The sequence below is a fragment of the Myotis davidii genome, unplaced genomic scaffold (assembly GCF_000327345.1).
Source record: "Myotis davidii unplaced genomic scaffold, ASM32734v1 scaffold684, whole genome shotgun sequence".
Taxonomy (NCBI): domain Eukaryota; kingdom Metazoa; phylum Chordata; class Mammalia; order Chiroptera; family Vespertilionidae; genus Myotis; species Myotis davidii.
This window is the reverse complement of record NW_006295564.1, coordinates 970,364-985,684: the sequence shown is the minus strand read 5'-3', so window position 1 is coordinate 985,684 and position 15,321 is coordinate 970,364. Positions and strand designations below refer to the sequence as shown.

The window sequence follows — 15,321 nt, the reverse complement described above, 5'->3', positions numbered from 1 at the left end:
AACTGTGGTCTGTTACAGTGGCTCTTACAATGTTTTCCTGCCCAAACCCTTCTTTGATTAAAATTTTACATGCATGCCAAGTATATAAAACATCAGAAGTGCTGTAGTTGAAAAAGTTGGATGGCCAATGCCCTATGTACTTGGTAGCACCTGAAGTATCTGTGTGGAGGCCATAGACTCCAAAGCACAGTTTTAAAACCATCTTAAATATAGATATAAAAAACTGTACCTTTTAGTTCTAAAAACAGACAGACAGTTTTGCTATAGTGGACTTAATGTGTGAAAAATTCTGTGACTTTTAGCATTTTTGGACTTATTTATCCTTTGAAGTAATGCTGAGATAATTAATTAACAAGCCAGACTTCCTGCTAAATTCCTTGGTCTAGTTGCAAAGTTAGACTCTGTTTATAACTGAGCATAAAAGAGGGGGAAATGTTTATTTTTTAAAGCTCATTTTTGTTTATCGTATTAAATAGACATTCTTCAAATTTTTTTAACCCTTAGGTGAATCCAAGTCGACTTCCTGTGGTTATTGGAGGGTTACTTGACGTTGATTGCTCTGAAGATGTCATTAAAAACTTGATTCTTGTTGTAAGAGGTCAATTTTCTACTGATGAGCTTGTTGCTGAGGTTGAAAAAAGAAACAGGTGTAGTACCATTTAACCTCCATAACTGGGATAAATAAGTCTCTCTCAGCATGGTAACGGATAAAAATGTAACCTGTCAGTTGTTGAAAAGCTACTCAGAAATAAATGGACCATGATTCCCTGGAAACACCCTATTTAGAAGTGATCGGCTAACTGTAGCGTTGATTTAAAGAAAAGTTGTTTTCTGAAACGTTACAGCTATCATACAAAAAATGTTAACCTGGCTAATCAGTTGTTTTGCGTATTTATAATTAGAGCTACATGGGTTGACTTTGTATATGCTTTTAATGTCAACTATACAATGTGAAAAGCCTCTTTTTAGTTAGGTGTGACACCCTGTATTTGCTAACTAGTTCTTAAATAAATTATTCTCAAGAATAATGAGAAGAGAGTTCCCTATTAACTCTGGGTTAAATTGTGTGTTTTTTTTATTTGAATCTATTTTTTTTTAATATATTCTATTGATTTTTTTACAGAGAGGAAGGGAGAGGGATAGAGAGTTAGAAGCATCGATGAGAGAGAAACTTATCAATCAGCTGCCTCCTGCACACTCCTTACTGGGTATGTGCCTGCAACCCAGGTACATGCCCTTGACCGCAATCGAACCTGGGACCCTTGAGTCTGCAGGCTGACACTCTATCCACTGAGCCAAACCGGTTAGGGCTTTATTTGAATCTTAATATTCAAAGGAGAACATAGTAACGTAAGTATTTACATGAATTTGATAGCTAAAATAATGGCCTACTGCTCTTTCTCTGGGTGCTTTTGATATTTAAACCATTGAAACATAAACTATAGCTTAGTGAAACCATGACCTCTGGTGGAGTGATCGTACAACTGCTAGAATTCTTAAGCCCAGAGCTCCTAAAGATACTACATTTTGTTCCCAGTGTGTATTTAGGATGCCGCCTTCTCTGGCTGTAGGTAATGTATGTTAATTGTGTTAAAATTGAAAGAAACCTCAGATAATCTGGCCTATTTTCTCATACCACGTCTCAGCCCACTCCTGAACAAAATTTATCCAAAGTCTAGATATTTTGTCCAGTATAAAAAAGAACAGTTTACGAATCTATAATCTCTTCTTTCTATATGCTATCTATATATATAACAGGTAGGTCTGGGAAAGTATAAAGATAGTTTTATATACTTTCTGTGTAATCTTGGGCAAGTCATTTAACCACATTCTGAGTCTTATTTCCCAATTTATAATAGGGTTATTGAGAATACAAAATAATTTATGGGAAAGCACATTATTTAAGTAGTTAGCATGTTAAGAGTTTGTTATTTATAATACAATATATGTACATGTGTTATTTTTTGGTTTGTTTGTTTTTATTAGGTTGAAACTGCTTCTGCCATGGCTAGAGGCCAGGATTCATGAGGGCTGTGAGGAGCCTGCTACTCACAATGCGTTAGCCAAAATCTACATAGACAGTAATAACAACCCAGAGAGATTTCTTCGTGAAAATCCTTATTATGACAGTCGTGTTGTTGGAAAATATTGTGAGAAGAGAGATCCACATCTGGCCTGTGTTGCTTATGAGCGTGGCCAGTGTGATCTGGAACTTATTAATGTGAGTACTGCTAGCTGAATGTGTAGAAGGAAGGCTGCATTTTATGTATTTATTTATTTTCTTTAACAAGGTAGTTTTATTAAGAAGGCTGCATTAAAAAATCCTATATAATAAAACCCTAATATGCAAATTGACTGAATGGCGGAACCACTGGTCGCTGTGACACGCACTGACCATCAGAGGGCAAACACTCAACACAGAAGCTTCCTCCTGGTGGTCAGTGTGCTCCCAAAGCGGGAGCGCCGCTCAGCTAGAAGCCGGGCTCACAGCTCGGGTGCAGTGGCGGGTGCAGTGGCGGTGGCTGGAGCCTCTCCCGCCTGGAGGCAGGCAGTAAGGAGCAAGGGGTCCTGGACTACAAGAGCCCTGGACTGTGAGAAAGATGTCTGAGTGCCAGAGATCAGGCCATAGCCAGCAGGTGGACATCCCCTGAGGGTTCCCAGACTGCGATAAGGTGCAGGCCGGGCTGAGGGACCCCCCTACCTCCCAGTGCACGAATGTTGTGCACCGGACCTCTAATGTATTATATAATGTTAGGTTAGTGAATTTTGAGCGTTTCAGAGTAGTTTTAGTTAAGACAGAGCATTTTTGGAAGACATGTGATTTTAAAAATTTTTGTTTGCCAATAATTGTGAATTTAAAGTGGCCAAGATGGTAGATCAAATGTGTTTTCACTTATTAACATTTTAACTGCACTAGTTTTATCACTTGTGTTCATATACATTCTCATACACATACACAGATGCATACATCTCCCCCCTACCCCTTGGTTAAAAAAATTTTTAAATCTCTCTCTATTATTGAAAGTGTTACAGATATCCCCCATTCCCCCCCACCCCCCCATTACTCCCTCTCCATCTGGTTTTCATACCACACCAGGCATTCACCGCACCATTGTTTGTGTCCATGGTTTATGCACATGCATACATCTTTTAAACATATGATAAAGTTGCATGCATCATGGCCTTGTACCTCTGCAGTGTATTTCCTAAGAATAAGAATGTTCTCTTTCATAAACACATTATAGAAACCAACTTCAGTCAACTTGATTGACAGAATATTTCTTAATTTATGCCAGTTTTGTCAATTGACCAAATAATGTTTCTTACAGCAGTTTTTCCTTCCAGTCTAGGATTACATACTGCATATAGTTGTCGTATCTCTTTAGTCTCTCTTAATATGAGACAATTCTTCAGCCTTTCTTTGTAAAAGTAGTCTTTTTTTCTACTTGTAACTTTTTTACTGCAGTGAAATTTACATAATAATCATTTGAAAGTGAAAAATTCAGTGGCAATTTGTACATTCACAGTGTAAGAGAATGTTACTCATTTTGAGTTTCTCTGATGGCTCCCTGTGATTAGCTTTAGATTGTATATTTTGCATCCAGAATATTGCTTAAGTGATCTTTGTCTTTCTCATGCTATTATATGCAGAAGCACTTGGCATTCTTTTGTCCTTCGTTGGTAGAGGTACTTTTTATTGTTGTCAATTTCTTTACTGTATAATTATTATATTTCCCCTTGCAGATCTTAAGAAGTCAGCAAGGAAACACTTAAAACCATGCAAATGATGTGTGCCCCTTCTTCTATGCCAATTTAGAATTTATTGATTCTTCTTAAACCATTCTTAATTTGTTGGTTGCAAAAGGACAAGTTTCCAAGTCTAGCACATTCTCCACATTTAGTCGGCACTCATATTTTCATGTACTCATGAATCTCTGTTTGATTCAATAGGTTATAATCCACCACTATTGTTTTGATGCTCAAAATGTCCCAGTTTTGGCTCATAAAAATCTCTGCAGCCTGCCTTCTGGGGCTTTGTCTTATGGTCTCATCATTCTTCAAGCACGTCCTTATTTTTTAGCACAACAAGTTACTTCACACTCATTTTATACCCTCCCAGCCATGGAATCTGTTATTTTCCCAGAGAACTCTCATCCTTTTTAGTGGGGAATGCTATTAAGAACTCAGATCTGGCCCTGGCTGGTGTGGCTCAGTGGTTGGAGTATTGTCCTATGCACCAAAAGGTTGCCGCTTGGATTCTTGGTCAGGGCACATACCTGGGTTGTGGTTTGATCCCTGGTTGGGGCACATACAGAAGGCAACCAATTTAAGTTTCTCTATCCCTCTTTCAAACCCCCCACCCACCCAGTCTCTCTCTCCCTCCCTCTCTCTATGTATGTCCTTGGGTGAGGATTAACAAACTCAGATCTGGGCTGTTAGGTGTATTTATATTTGCTTCTATGATCATTCAGTGATCATAGCTAGGAAATATATGCATCTATGTACATACATCCATTTGTATACACACGAACATATATGTATGCATGTACACATGGAAAAATAAATAAGAATAGCTAGTAATAGGAAAGTAGCAACTTGGAATAGAATCTGGCATGCCTCAGGTTTTCAGGGGAGGTGATACATCATTTCCTTGGCCTTCCTTTGGCTGCCTACATGTATTTTAAAAAAAAGAATAGCTAGTAAAACACTGAAAAGAAAGCTGTAAAGGTGAACTAGGCCTACCAGATATTAAAGCACATTACAAAGCCTCTATAATTAAAATATGCAGTACTAATGCATACATGACAGACCAGTAGAGTAGAATACTTGCTTGTAACCTCTTCAAGATTATATGTAAAAATCGTGGATTTTTTTCTCCTAGAAAACAATAATCAGAGTATAAATGATAGGAAATAACTTTTAAAAGTGAAGTCAGTTATAAAAAGTCTTTACTTCGTACCTTGAAATTAATCTTTAATATCTTATTTAGGTTTGCAATGAGAACTCTCTCTTCAAAAGTCTTTCCCGCTATCTGGTACGCCGAAAGGATCCAGAATTGTGGGGCAGTGTGCTGCTGGAAAGCAATCCTTACAGGAGACCTCTAATTGACCAGGTAAAGTTGGCAAATGGGATTAAGGCTCATCTTTTAACTATCAGTAAAACCTTTTCTTTTCCCTCATCATACAAATGGACCATATTTAACTATGAGAGAAGGCAGTGAAAAGAAACATTTTAAACATTTAATTATTTTAAATGCTTTGGGAAGCATTTCTAAGGAAAATTTTTAAGTAGATACAAATCTTCCCAGAAAAAAAATACTGCAGCATCTGGGAATCGTGCAAATAGCCGAAAACAGAGGAATTATTGAGTATATAATGCTATATCTATGTAGTTGAATTATATGTAGCCATTAAAGTGATAATGTGGAGTGGTTATTATGAGTAATGTTTTAATGAGGGAAAAGATTGAAATTATATAATTAGGGTAATTTTTCAGGAGTATGGAAGTACATAAGATATAGTTATACATGAATTTGTGTACGAAGACCTTTAGGTAGTAAATTTAAAGGTATTTTTCCTCCACTTTTTTTTCTGCCTATTTCAAGTTTTCTACTGAAAAGCCAACTTAGTTTTATTAGATAATACCTTCAAAAATCACTTTGATTCTCGGAACTTATTTTCTATATATCCTTTCTAGGTTGTGCAGACAGCCTTGTCTGAGACTCAGGACCCTGAAGAAGTGTCAGTAACTGTCAAGGCTTTTATGACGGCAGACCTTCCGAATGAACTTATTGAACTGCTGGAGAAAATTGTTCTTGATAACTCTGTATTCAGTGAACACAGGTATGCTCTGAGAGGGTTCCATTGGCTATTTATATTCAGTCTTTTGTTATGGCCTGTCAGTTTTGGGAAGGAACAAGGAGACAAAGATTTGAGTATATTGTCTAAATTCTCACTCTTTAAAACCCTCCTCTTCTCACCCTACCCCCTGAGACAAAAGACTGGAGTAGTATAGCCACAGTGCTTATTCTTTACAACTAATGAGCTATTAAAATATTGTGTTTAAATCTTTTTATCTTAAAGGAATCTGCAAAACCTCCTAATCCTCACTGCAATCAAGGCTGATCGTACCCGTGTTATGGAGTATATTAACCGCCTGGATAATTATGATGCCCCAGATATTGCCAATATTGCCATCAGCAATGAGCTCTTTGAAGAAGCATTTGCCATTTTCCGGAAATTTGATGTCAATACTTCAGCAGTGCAGGTAAATAAAATTTCAGGTTACCTAAGTTTATATACTAAATATAATGACTTCTCATGATTCAATATATGTATTATCCTTTGAGGATGAGCATAACCAATTGCTATGGCAAAGGAGAGCAATAAAATCCTAGCGGTTTCAATGTAATTGCTGTGTGGTAAGATTCATTTTACTGTAACACTAATTCAAAAATTGGTTGCTTAGGTTTTAATTGAACATATTGGAAACTTGGATCGGGCATATGAATTTGCTGAACGCTGCAATGAGCCTGCGGTCTGGAGTCAGCTTGCAAAAGCCCAGTTGCAGAAAGGAATGGTGAAAGAAGCCATTGACTCTTATATCAAAGCAGATGACCCTTCGTCCTACATGGAAGTTGTTCAGGCTGCCAATACTAGTGGTGCGACTTCTTAACTATTACATATTTGTGATCTCAGAAAATGTACCTAAGCTCTGATTAAGCTAAGCATTAAGATAAATTGTGTACTCTGAATTAAGTAGGAATTAGATACTTAGGGTTACTTTTGAAAACATGTAGCCCTCCATTTTAGTCCAGATAAAGAGAAGCTGCATTTTGTGAACTTGCAAGGTCCATGGGGAAGATTAATTTTCTGTTTTGAATTTTCATAAAATTCTGATTGAGCTCTATCTAATTTTACAGCTCTCTAAGGGAAAGGGGATATCCATTATTCATTTCATTAGTGATAATACAGAAGCATAATAGAAGTTTTGCTATTCTAGATGTATTTCACTGTTTATATTTATTATTGTCTATAATGTTCTCCTTAAAGGGAAATTAAAAGTAGTTCTCATTTACTTGGGTGAAAAAATAAACGTTAAGATGTAAGTGCTTTAAGAAAAAAAAAGGATGTCAGTGCTAGTATTACTTTTTTCTTTTCCTATACCTAGGAAACTGGGAAGAACTGGTAAAGTACTTGCAGATGGCCCGCAAGAAGGCTCGTGAGTCCTATGTGGAGACAGAATTGATATTCGCACTGGCTAAAACAAACCGCCTTGCAGAGTTAGAAGAGTTCATCAATGGGCCAAATAATGCTCATATCCAACAAGTAGGTTTCTTATTCTTTTTTTTTTTTGAAGAATGTTAAGATAAGTAGTTGAGCAACGTCATTAGCTTAGTAGGATCAACACATTATAGCTGAAGATTTCCAAGGAAAAAATATCTTACAGGAAAAATATTGTTTCTCACTATTACATTGAGTTGCAGCTTTGGAGAAAGGATTGAGTTTAGGCTCACTGAAAATGGATTGTCTTTTTTTTTTTTCAGGTTGGTGACCGTTGTTATGATGAAAAAATGTATGATGCTGCTAAGTTGTTGTACAACAACGTTTCCAATTTTGGACGCTTGGCATCTACCCTGGTTCACCTGGGTGAATATCAGGCAGCTGTTGATGGAGCTAGGAAAGCAAACAGTACCCGAACATGGAAAGAGGTAATCTCAACACCTGTTTGAGTAAAGAATTAAGATGCTATTTAGAAATGCTCTTTAAACTGTGAATTGAATTAACCAGCCATGTTTACATTTGAGTTCACATATTTGAAATCTTTATTGTAGGTCTGCTTTGCCTGTGTAGATGGGAAAGAATTCCGTCTTGCTCAGATGTGTGGGCTGCATATTGTAGTACATGCAGATGAATTAGAGGAACTTATCAACTACTATCAGGTAATGAACAGCAGTCTGTCATATTAATTGAGATCTTTTGCCAAAGATATTCTTTTCTTTAATTTACTATCTTCCTTATTCAGGATCGTGGATATTTTGAAGAACTGATAACAATGTTGGAAGCAGCTCTGGGACTTGAGCGAGCTCATATGGGGATGTTCACCGAATTAGCCATTCTTTATTCTAAATTTAAGCCACAAAAAATGAGGGAGCACTTGGAGCTGTTCTGGTCCAGAGTGAATATACCTAAGGTAACCAGCCTTTAACATTGGGAGCAACTCTGTAGCTAAAACTAATATTTTAAAACATCCCTTTTTGGGCTACTATCTAGAATTAAAGATTCATATTTAAAGCAATTAAATCTTTCTTACATAGGTGCTAAGAGCTGCAGAACAAGCTCATCTTTGGGCAGAATTGGTGTTTTTGTATGACAAGTATGAAGAATATGATAATGCCATAATTACCATGATGAATCATCCCACTGATGCATGGAAAGAAGGGCAGTTCAAAGATATCATTACGAAGGTATGTACCTTCTTCAGAAAACAAAACAAAGGCTTCAAAATGAGTAAGCTCATTAGGAAGTAATTCTGACTTATGTATGGATTTTTCCCATTTTAGGTTGCCAATGTGGAATTATACTACAGAGCAATACAGTTCTACTTAGAATTCAAGCCTCTGTTGTTAAATGATTTGCTGATGGTGCTGTCTCCACGGTTGGATCATACTCGTGCAGTCAATTATTTCAGCAAGGTAATTATTTTTTAAAACTTCAAAATATTATAACAAGGATCTAAGACATACTTGAATAATTTTTGTCCATGGAACTTTAACCATGTGCTACATTTGTAACAAATTCTTTATTTTAAAGGTTAAACAGCTACCCCTGGTGAAACCATATTTGCGTTCAGTTCAGAACCACAACAACAAATCTGTGAATGAATCACTGAACAACCTCTTTATTACAGAAGAAGATTATCAGGTAAAACCTTTTGATTCTTGCATATATTCTCAAAACTCAGGTTATAATTAGGTTGTAAATTGGTATGTTTTGCAGTTAAAAAACAAAAAGAGGCCATTATCCTTAGACTTTTAAATAGTAGGTATTTATATGCCTATGATTTAAATTTAAAGAGGTGTTCAGGATTAATAAATCTGACTTCCCCCTGATGAAATGCCAAGTTTGCAGAATTTTGCTTAAATCCTTATCTCTCTTTAGAAAAAAATTATGGTTACTTTATCCCTAAGCATCTAGATTATAGATAGGGTTGAAAAGTCTTTGATCTCTTAACTAATCCTTAAAACTTACTTGGTATTAACTGTATTTATTCACTGCTTTTCTTGCCCGGTACCATATTAGTATTTGTTTAATAAACTTTCCCTTGTGAAAGGCTTCACAAGAACAAAATTAATTAAGAGTTAAGATTCAGTGAGCTGTTTTTTCTTTTAGGCTCAGAGCCCCTCTGTATGACTGACTATCATGTTGAGTTGTATCAGGAGTTTCCTCAGAGCATAAAATCTTACCCTTCAAATTATAAACTTTCCGAATTTCATAACCATTTATGTTAGTCCTTGATATGAAAACCTTGGAGAAAATTGCACCTTTAGAAATTGTACAGTATCTTCGAGGTCTTTGTTACATAATTATATTGGATCAATAACCTTGATGATTATTTATTAGATTACAGCTTTGTGATTTGATGCTTGAGTCTAGGCTGTCATATTTTAATAATGGTTCACTGGTCATCATCATACGTACATGTCCATTGATCATGTCATATACAGTCAGTTATGTACATAATGGCTCATTGATAAAAAATGATGGAACATAAACTTAAAACTAGAATGGAACACTGATTTGGAATTTGGATGGCTTTTCTTTTTTTAAGGCTCTGCGGACATCAATAGACGCTTACGACAACTTTGACAATATCTCACTTGCTCAGCGTTTGGAAAAACATGAACTCATTGAGTTCAGGAGAATTGCTGCTTATCTCTTCAAAGGCAACAATCGCTGGAAACAGAGTGTAGAGCTGTGCAAGAAAGATAGCCTGTACAAGGTGGATGAAGTTGGTGGGGGCGGGGCCATTAAACCAACTTCTGGATGATCTGTGTTAACCCTAACGTGGTATACTACAAGTGATTATGGTCTTTAAAAGTATTAGCTTATGAATATGAGAATTACCTTTAAGCCCCCATTTGAGGAGATCATAGTTAAGTGAATTTCTTTATTCTAGGGCTATCTTATTTTTATTTCAAAGCTCTCTCTTTTTAAAAAAAAAAAAAGAATGCTTTATCCATCTATTCCTTTTCTTTCAACAAATCTTTAAATTATATAACTGGGACTCCACCCTCCACCCCCTCCCCCTTGTATTGCTTGATTTACCGGTTTCAGTATATTTGAGTTTAATGTTTGACTTTCATCCTTTCGTTTGAATAGGATGCAATGCAGTATGCCTCTGAATCTAAAGATACTGAGTTGGCTGAAGAACTCCTACAGTGGTTTTTGCAGGAAGAAAAAAGAGAGTGCTTTGGAGCTTGTCTCTTTACCTGTTATGATCTTTTAAGGCCAGATGTTGTCCTGGAAACTGCCTGGAGGCACAATATCATGGATTTTGCCATGCCCTATTTCATCCAGGTCATGAAGGAATATTTGACAAAGGTAATATTGAGAACTAATTATCTTGAATATGTAAAACTCCATGTGCAGACTTATTTTTTTTAATGTTTTTTCTCTAGTAAAAGTAAGTTATTTAGTTGATTCAAAAATATTCCTGTTCTCCATAAATTTTTAATTTTTGACAAATGACATTGCATGGAAAAGGAAACTCAAATCATAACTTGCCAGAAGGTTTATCCTCAATGTATTTCTGAGGATAAATAGTATTACTTCTACATTGTATGTTAGTTTTTTAAAAACATTTTATTAAAAAAATTTTTTTCAAAATATCTTAGATTAGTTCTTACTATTCAGATTCTAGAAATAGTAGTATAGGTTCCCTTTATTCAGTTGGTTCTTGACTTTAATGTGTATTCGTGTTTCCCTGGGGAAGCTACACCTGTATTCTTAACATCCTGTTAATCTTCCAATATTTTGATAGTTTAACCCCTAATTTTAAAATATCATAGGAGGTTAACAAGTAATGACACATTTCCTAAAAGTGCATTAAACAAGCTGGGGATATAATCTTATAAAAGTCACTTATTCGTCTTAGTGTCCCGTTTTGATGTTAGATATTTTTATTCACCCTATCTTCAACAGTTACTAGCTTTTTTGCTGTCAAACATTTAAAAATGATCTTAAAGGATCCATTTCATTAGAGAAAACATGCTTATTAAAACCTATTTCACATCTGATCTCTTCAGCATGCCTGTTTAAAGGGGGGAAATAGCACTACTAACAGCCCCCAGTATACTGAGTATTTCCTTAGGCTACCATCTAAGTAGATACCATTATGTTCAGTAATAATATTTTAAGAATTAACACTTTCTGTGTATAAGTCCAGGGTATCTTAGCCATAGATGCGAATTCTTTTCTTATGCATAATGCCAACTTGTGAGACCTGGCTCTAAGCTGCTGTTAACCGAAGTGCTGTAAATTTTACTAGCGATTAAGCTGCTTTCTTTCACACTGACTCCAGCATAAATTCTTCTGCAGTAAGCTCTGAAGTTAAATATATATATATATTCTAAATTTTGCTTACAGTATGCCCTTTATTTTCACTATTCTCATACCTTTTTTAGTGGTTAGATGTTTCTCCCCTAAACCTTTGTTGCTGATTCTACCTTTTTATGCTCAATATGGAATTTGATTTTTTTCTAAGCTGCACCTTCTGAATTCCTTTGCAGGTTGATGCAATAAAGGAAAAGGTGAAAGTTGATTCTTTTCCATCTTTAAGTCTGGAGGACTAAGTCTAAGGAATTTGCATGATTTTTTCCTTCCTTTTCTACACTGCTGCTGCTGCTTTTTCCCCCCCAATAAATTTTCACTAAAGCCTCTGCAAGTCCCTTGAAACATAACTATAATAGAGTTGTAGGACGTTAGTAGATGTTTGGTACTAATCGGCTAATAGGCTTTAGGAAGGGCAGGAGGCTAATCAGTAGTTGGTTCACAGTCTCTCTTAAATAATTATTAAAAAATGAGCATGGTGAGTTTCCATATTAATTACAAAGTTTCAGGAAATTTCTCTTCCCTGTCAGGGTATCTGGACCATAATAGGATTCTCTTAATACTCTAAATAAATTTAAACAGCCTCTGGTTTTATTTTGTGAGCTTGCCTGACAGTCGCTGAATTTATATCTGTATATACATGCCCTAAAAGGCTTTTTGGGATTTTTTTTGGTATTGAAGGACTGTGATCCAGTTTCTGATCTCTTGATTCTTACTAATTTTTTGCTGAAAGTAGATACAAGAGATACTAGCTGCTTCCGAAGAGACTTTCCTCATGTTTCTCCAGGTGTCCAGTTCTTATGGTGCTAGTCCATTTTCAAGAGGACTCAAAACTTTTTAATTATGAGAGTAGCTTCCTCTAATTGCTGCTAGCAACATGGATTATTTCTATATATAACAAAGCAATATTAACTTCTATGTTTTGTAATAAGGCACGCCTCTGAAGCCACCTCAAGTTTGCTCTCTTATTCATCTGTTGGTTTATCCATGGTAAATTTAGGCACCTTTTGGTTGCTGCTTCCTTAATTGGCTTGTCACTATCCCAATATTAATGAAACCAATTTACAAACTTATGTCTGATATCAAATTGTGGTAAGAAAAGGGTGGGAAGATAGAGTTGAAACAAATTTGAATGAATTTGGTTGGGGGACAATGCGTTGGAATTATGTTGAACCAAACTGGAGTCACCATTGGAACTTAGGGCAAACCTGAGTAAAATGCATTGTGTGAGGCCCTTCAGCAGCTAGTAAGCAAGGCAGTTAGTAAGCGTGTGTGTGAAAAACAGGTAATTGAACTGCAGTGTTATGCATTGTTTTAAATCAAGCATGTACAACAGTCATTGCAATTACATCATACTACTTTTGAAACTCTTAAAGCATTGCTGTGGGCTGTGTGTGTTTCTTGAGAGCCTGTATAGCAACAGTCATCTTCAGATCTCACTTCTTGCTTCAGTACTTTTGCCTTTTTTTCATGCACACATACACCAAAATAACTGACTGCATGTTAACTTTTCTCTGCAGCATATTGCAGTCTCTGTGGAAAAGCCTTTTACATTACAGTGAATTTTCAATAGTACAGGTGGAACTCAGTGACATGCATACCTGAAATTTTTCTTTTTAAATCCAAGGATCAGAAACTTTTGTTACAGCTCTTAACAAAAGCTTGTGTTCATAACAGCCTTCTCTGCTTTTTCTTTTTTGAGCAATCTAAATTGGGTCTATGGAATAAAAAATTGGATGTTGCTGTGCCAGAGGCTGTCCTATTGTATAGAAAAATCAAAAATTTTTTGCTTAGCTTGGTGCTGTTCCTTCAGAGTTCTTATTTTTTTGTGTCCTTTTTCCCCCCCATGCCCTGCCTGCCTATGTCTGTGCCTGGGCATTGTGATATTGCTAGTTCTTCTAAGTCTTACATGTACTTCTGTAATAGGTCTCTGTCTCCAACATCTGACTCAGACATTAACTTTTAAACATGTGTTCACTTTAGATTCTTTTCCTTGAAAGTCTGGAAATGTATTATGCAGTGGTGGGGTTTTTTGTTGTTTAATTTTTTTCTTCTTAGAAGTTATTAATGTACACTCATCCATGTATTTTTTTGCACGACCTCTTTAGCTTGGATACTGTTTAGGTTAGCAGAACCCCATCTGACCCTTGGTGGCACATACCATACTTTAAAGTATACAGCTGTAATAATTTTTGTTGTAAGTTTGAATACCAAACTGTGGGTATTTTTCATGGTATTTATACTCGATAGTGGTCTTTAATTTGACATTTGGTAATTTATAACAGATGAACACTTAAGGTATAAAACAGGAAAATGTATGCAAAAGCAAATTAACCCAACTTCCTAGGATGGGGAAACCACAGTTTATCTAAAGGTGTCTAGAGTCTGCCTCAGCTTACTTTTCTAATATTTTGTTCCTTGACATAGTAGGATGGACTAGACCCACATTTATGATACTTAATATTAAAAAGTTAGTACACATATGAAGTATTGGCCTAATCTTAGTGGCCTATCTGTAGACTCCAAGACACCATTTTAAATAATTTCAAAAAGAAATCAGGGCTGCTCTAACCATTTTAGCAGTCTTTTTAGCTTTTTCACTGATGTTTGCATGTCTTTTTTGTGAGTGATTTTTTTCACTATTTGCCTTTTTGAGGAACATTTAATAAAAAGTTTCTTCCTGCACTTTTCCCCCATCTCACTGCACATTTATGACTTTGAAAACCACTAGTAGTAATAACTTTGAGATTTGAAGTGTAGTTTTACTTTAAATATAATGTAGTTATGCTTTGGTTGAGATACCGACTTTTAAATATAGTTTAAAAGACAAATATAGTGTATATTTCAAAAGGCAAGTGAAAGTTGTGCGGTGGAGATTTCTAGTCCTAGTGTCCTGATGACTTCTTCCTAATTCTTCACAGAGTTAGTCCTAGAGGCACTTTATAGATCACCTCGCTCAGCTGTCTCTTATAGACAAGGACATGTTTTGAGGCTAAGTGCAGTGGTTTGCCAAGGTCACACAACTAGTTAGTGGAAGAACCTATGTGTTCTCCCTCCTTTCATTAACACATATGGACTCCTCTACAGTCTTATTTCTGTCAGATAGTATTCACATTTATTTAGAGTAGCTAGCATATAATGGCCATTTATTGTGGCTTCATTAAAAGCAAAAAAAAAGAAAAAAATTCTTAAAAGGCTACTTCTTAGAAAATAGAGCATAAAAACATGCAGCCTGTCTTTATATTAAAATAATCAAATATGGAGCCACTTGAGTCTTAAACTTCAGTTTGTACCTATAATCAGTATCAGCAGAAACCGCACACTGGGCAAAAGGTAGCTTATTCTGCATAAGTATTTGTCCAGTCATTAGACTCATTTCACTTTTTTTGAATACCATTTCCTTTGGGGAAGAAGTCTTGCCAAGTCATGAGTTCATTATTATCTTTGGTAGGCTTTAATCTTCATTTGTAAAAGTGGTTCCTTCTCATTATCTCCCTCCCTCAGGCTGGCTGCTAGCATGCCCAGTTTTAGCCTGGCGTGCGCTTTAATGGCATTTATAAATCCCTCCTTCTGGAGGGTTTATAATGACAGTGCTGAAAATCACCTTGACTGAAGTGTGAACATTGCCACTGAATTTGAGGGGGCCTGAGAATGTTCTTTCTAGTCTTTTTATTTTGACAAAATTTAACAAACTAAGGCTTTTCCACTT

General features: G+C 35.9%; 1 protein-coding gene across 4 annotated transcripts in view; it reads left to right on the top strand.

Moving 5' to 3' along the window:
- Nucleotides 1–15,321, top strand: part of CLTC (clathrin heavy chain) — a 64,571-nt gene that overhangs the window by 43,886 nt on the left and 5,364 nt on the right. For 2 of the 4 annotated variants that reach the window (XM_006770240.2, XM_006770241.2), the window contains 16 exons: nt 505–647; nt 1,987–2,221; nt 4,991–5,113; nt 5,698–5,843; nt 6,084–6,267; nt 6,469–6,661; nt 7,171–7,328; nt 7,547–7,711; nt 7,835–7,942; nt 8,026–8,193; nt 8,318–8,467; nt 8,564–8,695; nt 8,814–8,924; nt 9,832–10,002; nt 10,383–10,604; nt 11,792–11,812. In XM_006770240.2, coding sequence (XP_006770303.1) covers nt 505–647; nt 1,987–2,221; nt 4,991–5,113; nt 5,698–5,843; nt 6,084–6,267; nt 6,469–6,661; nt 7,171–7,328; nt 7,547–7,711; nt 7,835–7,942; nt 8,026–8,193; nt 8,318–8,467; nt 8,564–8,695; nt 8,814–8,924; nt 9,832–10,002; nt 10,383–10,604; nt 11,792–11,812 — 2,430 coding nt within the window. The remainder of the gene's footprint in view (nt 1–504; nt 648–1,986; nt 2,222–4,990; nt 5,114–5,697; nt 5,844–6,083; nt 6,268–6,468; nt 6,662–7,170; nt 7,329–7,546; nt 7,712–7,834; nt 7,943–8,025; nt 8,194–8,317; nt 8,468–8,563; nt 8,696–8,813; nt 8,925–9,831; nt 10,003–10,382; nt 10,605–11,791; nt 11,813–15,321) is intronic. The other 2 variants (XM_006770243.2, XM_006770242.2) reach the window with 1 other exon arrangement.